This window comes from Desmodus rotundus, chromosome 10 (genome assembly GCF_022682495.2).
Source record: "Desmodus rotundus isolate HL8 chromosome 10, HLdesRot8A.1, whole genome shotgun sequence".
In the NCBI taxonomy this organism is placed as follows: Eukaryota; Metazoa; Chordata; class Mammalia; order Chiroptera; family Phyllostomidae; genus Desmodus; species Desmodus rotundus.
Genome location: NC_071396.1, coordinates 79,181,447 through 79,190,440, shown reverse-complemented (window position 1 = coordinate 79,190,440; position 8,994 = coordinate 79,181,447). Strand labels below are relative to the sequence as shown.

General features: G+C 47.7%; 1 protein-coding gene across 1 annotated transcript in view; it reads left to right on the top strand.

Moving 5' to 3' along the window:
- The first annotated feature begins 1,109 nt into the window (after positions 1-1,109).
- Positions 1,110-8,994, top strand: part of KCTD1 (potassium channel tetramerization domain containing 1) — a 178,196-nt gene continuing 170,311 nt past the window's right edge. Inside the window, exon 1 of the mRNA XM_024580725.3 lies at positions 1,110-1,224. Within this exon, the coding sequence (XP_024436493.1) occupies positions 1,216-1,224 (9 nt within the window). The 5' untranslated portion in view covers positions 1,110-1,215. The remainder of the gene's footprint in view (positions 1,225-8,994) is intronic.

Below are 8,994 nucleotides of genomic sequence, written 5' to 3'. Positions count from 1 at the left end.
AAACATCCCACACTAAGTAAAAGGAATTAACAACTGGCTCAGGCACAGTCTCTTTGAACAAAGACCTAGACAGAAAGAAGTGATGAGGAGTGGGGGAGGTCAGGACTGGAGTGGCATCTGGGGAAATGTGTTTATGTTAGAGGCTCTTCAGCTCTGTTGAGCACTTCCGTTAAATAATGGAATTATACAACCCCCCCTCCCATAAAAGATACCAGGTGGAGAGAAGCAAAGAGAAGGGAGCTGGGGAGGTATGTTCACAGGGTTGATTAAATAAACCTAAATTGTAGGTCCTTGGCTACACCTAATGTAGGTTTTGTTGTCTTTAATTTAGCTATTAAAAGAAAAAGGCAGTGTAACTCCTTCAATCTTTTTGCAATTCTGCATGGTTGAACATTTGAAATGAGTTTGTGTATCACCCCCAGGCGCTGATTCAGACTTGATTGGGGCAAAGCAGATTGCATGTGCTTATTTTTATCCACGTCATGTGGGACGTTATGTCGCCAAAGGAACCAAAAATGTGCTGCTCTATTGCCAAATTATCACCTATCCTTTGATCAGACAGGGCGGCGATCCTCCTCAACAAGTTGCGCGACCTCAGTGTAACAGCAATGTCAGGTCAACTTGAGAAAGTGAAGAGAGAGCCCTAAACACAAATAAAAAGAAACAACCAACAATCCTTATAATTATCATCATCTGCTGCTTTTCCCTCTTTTGGCAAAGAAACACTCCATCCATTTGCAGAAATCGCCCGCGGAAACGTTACATCAAAACTAATCACAACGATTAAAATCAGCTTTTCTGTGCAAGACGAGGGTAAAAAGCAAGTTGGAGGCTGGAATAAGACTGTTTTTCCACCAAAAAAAAAAAAATCTGGAAAAAAATTTCCAATGTATATATTTATCTATACGTATGTGTAGACCTTTATTTTTGAAGGAGATCAATTGTCTGCCCTGTGATCAGTTAATTTGATTTAAGTTTTATTTTGGAGATTGATTTAGACTGGAGGTAGAGGCATGAGCTAATTGTATCCTGATCCTTGCCTTGAGGGGTTTCAAAGCCCTGGAGCAACTCTTCTCTGTATTTTGTTCTGTCTACCTTAGCCAAGCTATTGCATTTCTCTCTGGTGTGGCGAGCCGAGCAGATCGCTGGGAGAGAAATCGGAAAAGGGGGGAGAGGAAAAGGAAAAGGGGACTTGGAGAGAGACTTTGTGCTTCAATGTTTCAGGTAAGATCTGACGGTTTGGGTTTGTTATTATTTGCTAAGGAGGGTATGGCTGAGACTTTGGGCGCAACTCGCTTTTACGCATGTGCCAGGCATGGGGCGAGAGCGCGGCACACTCGCGCACACACAGCCCGCCGCGGCGGCTCGGTATCCGCTCGGACCCTCGGCCGGCTCCTCCGGGGCAGTTCCTGCCGGTTCTCGGCTTTCTCCCTCGAGTGGGAGCGGGAGCGTGCGAGGCGGAGCGGGCAGAAGGAGCGGGCGCGGCCGAAGGGGCCTGAGCCGGGGGGCCGAGAGCCGGCGCGTCCGGGCCGGGCTTCCGGATCCCCCGGCCCGGTTCGGGAACTCGGAAGGAGCAGCCGCGGCTCTCGGAGCCAGTGCCTGCGCCGCCCGCCCGCCGCTCGCGCGCCAGCCTCTCGGGCGGCCGCTTTGCAGCGGCTCTCCCCCCGCCCTCCCCTCCCTCCTCCCTCCTCGCCCGAATCGCGCGCGTCCCTTTCTTCCCCGGCGCAGAGCTCCGCGTCTGGAAGCCAGCCCCGCCGGGAGCCTCCCAGCGCCGGCGGCCGGAGCGCCCCCGCCGAGCACACCAGCCTGCGGGCCGCGCGGGGGCGGCGGCCCCCGGGGCTCCGCTCCCACGGGGGCGGGAGAGGACCGCCGCCCCGCGCTCACAGGCAGCCTCGGTGGCGCCCCGGGACGCCCCGTGAAAGACGCCATTGTGGCTGCCGAGCGGATCGGGCCCCGAGGCGGTTTTCTCTTCCCCTTTTGCTGGAGCCGGACCGCGCCGCTCCCCTTTGTGAGCCGCGGCGGTGCCCGGCGCTGTCCGCCGTCCGTCTCCGGCCGGGCCGATCCCGATTCACCGCCTCCGCCCACCAGGGCGCCTTTAAAGCCCCCACCCACCACCCCTCCCTTTCCTAGCCTCCCCCCGCCCCCCCCCCCACTGCCTTTAGATGCAAACATTTCATTTATTTTTTAAAAGCTCTCATTCCTCTTCCTTCCCAGATAAAGGGCTTGGCACGGGCTGCGAATTAGAAGTCTCCTTGGGAGGCAGGGACGGGGGAGGGGGCCCTGAGGTGGGGGAAGGACGGCAGCGCTGCAGGTAATGGCTGTGGCTTTGCCGCGTTCGTCTCCCCTCCGCGGTGCCTGCAGCGCCAAGTCCGGAGCCCGCCCGCTTCCCCCCTCTTCTGGAGGCCAAGGTTTCCTTAAAGGGACAGTTTCCTGGCCGCCACCCGTCCCCGCCGTCTGAACCAGCGCTCGGGGCACTAAGGTGGGTGGGAGGGATGCCGTTTGGCTTCTTCCTGACCTCTTTCCCACCCCCACCTCCACCCGCGCCGTCCCTTTTTATTGAAATGTGAAGTGTGCTTCCTCTCCCGTCCCCAAGAGGGACCTGCCTGGAAAATAGAGTCCGCGCCTCCTGGAACCAGAACGGGGTGGGGGGCGCATTCTGGTGAATTCGCCTTAAAAGTGCGGCCGATTCCCCCAAACATCCAGGAAGATGAAAGCAGACCTGCGGTGCAGGACTTCCTTACCTGGACGCGTGCTCCCCGCCGCCGCCAGAGCACCGCAACTTCCTAGCTAGCGCGGGTCGGCATTGTCTGCCTTTGTGCTTTCGAACACTTGCACTGTCGTGGAAATGGTTTTCTGGTATCAACACGTTTTCACCGTGACTGTGCCTCGGCGGTCGGCTGGGCGGGAGCCAACTAAGTTAGCGAAGTTGGAAGTGGGGCTGTCGGCTTTGTGCGTGGAGGACAGCACGCAGGGGCTGTCCAGGATGCCCGTGGCCCTGGCTAAGAGGGGCGCCGCAGTGGGCAGAAGTAATTTAGTAGAAATGCTACATTATCTTTTAGATCATAGAACTGGCTGCTTTCAAAGCAAATCCTCGACTCGTGTGTGTCTGTGTGTGCGTATCCTTGGTGGAACTGGGAGAGACATAACAGTTTAACATACTCATTCTTTAAGAAACGTTTGCCTTCTGTTTTCAATCAACTAAGCTGGCAGCTAGAGAGATACAAGTTTATTTGAGAATACCCTCTGGGTACCAAGCATGCTTGGATTGTTTTAGCAAATTAAAAATGAGCAAAATGCTTTTACCTTCTCAGCAGTAGACTCCTTAAGAGACCTCCTGTTTTGTGGGTATGTGTGTGTTTTTTTAGAGAAACATTTTCTGTGTGTATCTCAAATGTGTTTTTAATGTGGAAAAGGAGAAAATAAAGAATTTTTAAAGACTGAGGCTGGTGCCATAGAATGATTCAATCCGTCTGATTTTACATCAAGGAATTTACCTGCATATACGGGATTTTGTGGAAACTAAGAGCTAACCTCCTTGGTGAATTTGTAATAGTAGTGGGTCCATTCGTCTCCCGGATAACGGGCGACGTGCCAGTCAAGTCCTCGTGTTTATGTTTGTGTGACGTTTGGCTTACCGTGAGGGGCTGGTGTTCAGGAGACCGCCTACCGCCTGCACCGGTTTGGCTGGGGAGTCCCGCTGCTGCTGGAATGGAAAGAAGTGTTAGCGATTGTTAGGATGGAAGTGGGTTTCATGTTTACCAGTTAGGGTTCAAAGGGGACCGCTGAATTTTAAAACTTTGTATCACAGGAAAAACTTTATTGGTTTAGGCCATGTGTTTATTTTAAAAGGTAACTAGTTAAGCAAAAATATTAGGCATTTGCTGAGAAGACATTTAAAGTTAATTGAGCGTGAATGATAATTGGCAAAAAAGTCTCCCACCACAGTATTCAAACGGACTACAGTGATTCTGCTGTACTAATGATGCCCGAAGCACAATATGAAGTTCTCTCACACACACTAGAGGTCTCTCTTCCAGCTGTAAGATTTTTGTGCTTGTAGTTCTTCACCAGGGCTTACCTAGGAGTGGGGCACAAGGATGACTTGGTTCATAATTATTGGAGCAATAGTGATTTACTGACCATCCAGATTACTCTGGTGTGAGGTACTTATTTTGGAGAATATTCAGTAATTACAGTGCAAATTGTACTAACTACTAGGAAAGTAACTGCAATAAGACTTCTACTAAATTGTGATGAAAATATATTACTCAACTGGTTAAGTAGTATTATGGACCTTTTGACATACAATTATTTATCCAAAGCAATCTGTTTCTAAATGCAAAAGTAATTAGTCAAAGATATATCAGAGAACTTTCTGAAATCAAACTTCTAGCTCTAGATTTTGCAATAAGTTGCTTGCACAAATGCTTGACGTTTCTAAAATCAAAATAGTTGTTTTCTAGTTTTGGAATGTGATGTTTTATGCTAAGATCTTTTTAAAAATTTACATTGCTTTTGAGTTATTTAAAGGATGTTTGTTTGTAAACCATCATTCGTCAAGGCTTTTATTTAGTTGAGTCCTCAACTGCATTTCTGAACCTTTCAGGGGCTGACATTTATAATTTCCCAAACAAATTGAGCTTTTATTCTCTCTGTCTGTAGAATGAACCTTCTTGGGAATAAAAATGAGATTTCAGATAAAGCATGAGTGCTTATTTTAATAGCTTACTCATGCAGAAGTGAGAAACACTTCACTTCTCCTAGGCACTGTCATGATGCCCTGGCTTTTCATTCATAAAAACGTACTTGATGTAAATCACATTACGCTTGTTGGTGAGTTTGGTTTGAGAAAATCGGGCAGAAAATAAAGCAGATTATCCTTTAAGAAAAACAAACCAATATTCATTAAGTTCATTCATTCAGTCAGCAAATACTTACTTGTGTCTGCTGTATGCGAGACACTGTACTAGATGCCAGAGGCAGGGTGATGAGAAAAAGCATTCAGGGTCCCTAGTCTCTTGGAGTTTATGATTTAAACCCATAAACTCTGGAGACGGACGTTAACAAAGCCAGTTGAACAATACACAGACTCAGATTAGTGCTTTGAAGGAAAAGGAACAGGGGACTCTGTTAACATTAACCAACGAGGGGCAAAATGGCCAAGACTGAGGTCAGGGTTCCAGAGGAAGCATTGCAAACTGAGATTTAAAGTGATAGGCAGGAGAAGAAAAGAGAAAACTGGGAGTAAGTTCCAGGCAAAGGGAAGAGGAAAAAGCATTTGCCAAACCAGGAGAGGCATGGCAAAGGGAGAGGAACTCAAGGGTTAACTAGCTGGGGTGGAGAGGGAGGAGGCTGGGATGAGAGAACAGCCTCCAGGGACTGGCCCCTGGTCTTAACCTGGAGAGTAGTGTGGAGGGGTGGCCGGGAGGATCGAGATGGGGGCGGCAGTGACATAATCAGATTCGTGTTTTGAAAAGGTAATTCTGGTGTCACTATGGGTAGTGAATGGAGGGACCAGGAGTGAACAGAATCATAGCCCTTGGAGGGTTATTATATTATCCAGGCAAGAGAAGGTATATTTAGGATTAGGATAGGGGCGGAAGAAACAGAAGAATGAAAGAATTCAAGATCTCTTTAAAAGGTAAATGGACAGACATAGTAAAGGATTGGTTATGGGCAAACAAGGAGAGAGAGGGGGCAAGTGGATGCCTACCTAGGTCGCTGACAGTGACCAAATGGACACCAGGATTCTGAAGACTGGGGAGATGTACCTTTCACTTCATTTCTAGTAGCCAGAATGAGTGCCAGTGATAAACCTGGTTCACATCCTGTGTAACAGAATTCCCCAGGGAAACCTAGGTCCTCTTTTGTCCCTCCCCTGCTGCCCAGTCGTGGATGGAGCACCTGCGGAGTGTCAGACAGGGTGCCTTCTCCTCTATGAACTGCACCGTGATGTTTCACTGAATCCAGCCCCAGCTACGTTGGAATTCATCATTTGAATGGGCCTAAAGTTTAACCTTCTGAAACACAATCAAGTCTGTGCCTTGTAGTGCAGATGAATTGTGCTTAAAAATATTATAAACGTATTCAAAACCCAAGAAAATTAACTCTTCAACCATGCTTTTTAAAAAGGCCGTTCACATACAAATCACTGGCACAATTATTGCAAATCACTCATTAAAAAAACTTTTAAGGACCCACACATGGTCAAGTTTGTTTGGTCTGATTTGAGTTGACTCAGCTCTGCTTCCTCCCAGTCAGATCTTACTGCATTTGCCCCTCACGTGTGTCTAACTTTTCGTACGGGTCCTTGGCTAGTGTTGTCTCAACGCAACATTTCCATACTTTTCTTAGGTGGACATTGTTTTTGGTGTTTCTAATATCTTGTCTAATTCTTTCCATTTGCTGTTATTTCTCTAAAACCCATTCCCTCATCTCGGACTTCCCAAACATGTGCAGGAAATAGTGTTTTACCCAATAAATGTGTTATTCTTCCCCCAAATAACATTGGCTGATCAACTGTTAACTGAACTGATGAACTTAATGCCTAAAATCAGGCATTAAGTTTTTCTCTCCACATCCAAAGTTCTTAGGAAGTGAAAGACATCTGCCTTGAATGTTTTATGACCGCTTCCCCCTTTGCTCATTGCTCTCCTTCCAGGAAATTCCAGGTTGGAGCTCCTTCCAAGAAATTCGGTTTCAGTTATTTCTAGGAAAACAATTTGAATGCCACTCTCTGCGTAGGGGTTTGACACAAATAGTCCACTCCATAGGCCACTTTTCTTGGTGGTTCCTCACATGGGTGGCCCTGAGGGCAGGCTCTGGCTGGAAAACCCTCCTCATTTTTGCCAAGTCACCTGGGGATCCATTTCTTCTGTATATATAGGAACGATAATATCTCTCCAACGTGCCTTATAGGATTGTTCAGAGGAAAAACAAGAGCATGTATGGCAAACTGACGTGCAAATAAGGACCATCAAGAAACCCTGAAGGGCATTTTTTTCCTGAAGGATCCATGGGAATTTCTGGCCCCTGTGGAGGCCAGTCTGGATTACTGAACCCCAAAGCAACACTGTGAGGCAACCCCTTCCTCCAGGTGAAAGAATTAAGGGTTAGAAAGGTTGTGGGTCTTGCCTGAAGTCAAAGAAGAGGCTAGTGGCAGAACAGAGGCCAGCAGGCTGACCGCCAATCCCTACACACTGCGCTGCCCCCACACTCCTAGTTCTTCATGCCCAGCAGGTACTGTTTGAGCACTTTCATCAGCACCTGGCACAGAGCACTTTTCTTCTCTGCCACCAGCTTCCATTCATCCTGCCCTCTCTTCCCCTCCCCTTCCGTCCATCCCTGATGTCTCCCATCAACACCAGCATCCTACTTATACCAAGAAATAAAAAAAGCGGTTTGAGATTGGTACAGTCGGACATCTGAATTGTTCTCAAGCTCTTGCCGAGCAAATCATTCACTCACGTGTACTCTGTACGCTGACCAAAATGCGGATTTGTTTTCCATCCAATGAGAACTGACGGTGGTTCAGGTCCCGCTGCTGACACCAAGGCTGCTATGAGGGAGAATTATGAACTGAAGAGAATGTTAAGTAGATCGATTTCAAATGCTTCCTAGAGAAAGGAATAACCTTCCCGATAAATCTTTCCAAAGCATCTACTGCTGTCATCACTTACTGTTTTGTACCACGTTCTCTTTGCTGGAAATTTGTAGCAAATGTGTATTTACAGAATATGTGTGTAAAACAAAAGACCAGACTGTCTATATGTGGTGTACTGGGGGAGGGGGGACATCAGTCCATGTTGCCAGCACCTCTCTCTCTTCTACCTACCCCACCCGAATACCTGCCCCATATTCAGATCCCACTCCAGTTCTAACTGTATTATCTTAGTTAAATTACTTAATGTCTCTCAGCTTCAGCTTTCTGAGCAGTAAAGGAGAGTAGTCACCATAAATGAGATATAATACGGGGTCGCTGTAAATGAGACAGTGACAGGCCTGAGGGAGCCGGTTCCGAGGGTTAAATGAGAGGGAGAAGCCTGGCCCACAGTAAGCCCGTGGGAAACATTCACGTGGTGTTATTAAGAGCAGGGATTGTGTTCATTCATTTTTGCTTTCTCAGCTCATAATACAGTGCCTGGCTCACAGGATAAGTGCTCACTCATTAACTAATTATTGGATCCGTGAACACAGAATTCCAGAGGACACAAGAGTAAAGCCAGGTGGCAATTTCACTTCCCTGTAAGTACTTTTTGCTATGGACAGGAAGGTCCAAGTCCTTCCAGGTGCCTTTGCCTGATGGTTATGGGCTTTTCCTGATCAGTCAGAGCACACATTGGGAACAGACCAAGTTTAATCTAGGGAACAACTATTGATGCTAAATGGGACCTTGCTTCACAGATGTCATCAATTTACCTTTTGATTATTCACATGAAGGTCCTCCTATGCACAGTTGTCATGATGTATCCAAAATATGCAGACATTTAGAGCTGATGGTGTGAAATGACGAACCACTGGGTTCTGAACCCACGGTGGGAATCGGTGAATTTGGTTCTTACACAGGGAAGAAACACTGGAACAGGACTGATACCCATTCCATCCAGCAGATGGCAGCGCTATACATTCACTAACAAATTCTCAGAATAGCCTGTGGTCTTAAGTTCTCACTGATGCCCACCCTCAGTGGAAAAGGAAGTCTGAGCCAACTTTAAATCCATCCCCCTACCTGCCACCATCCCCACGCCAGGCTCCTCCTTTGCAGGAACAACTGAGGTTCAACAGGGCTGGGAGTCACCCTTTTCCCCTGTGTTGTGGGGCAGGGTGGGGAGAGAAAGCAGTCACTGTGGTCTGTTAGAATCCACTTCCTGCCAGTTCCCAGAGATGCAAACAATAAGTAAGAGGTCTGTTTTCTGTGCACTTAAGCAAATCAACAGAAGAAAGTGCTAGGGACCTCCATCCTCTAGGATGTTACTACAGGCTCTGGATGGAGAG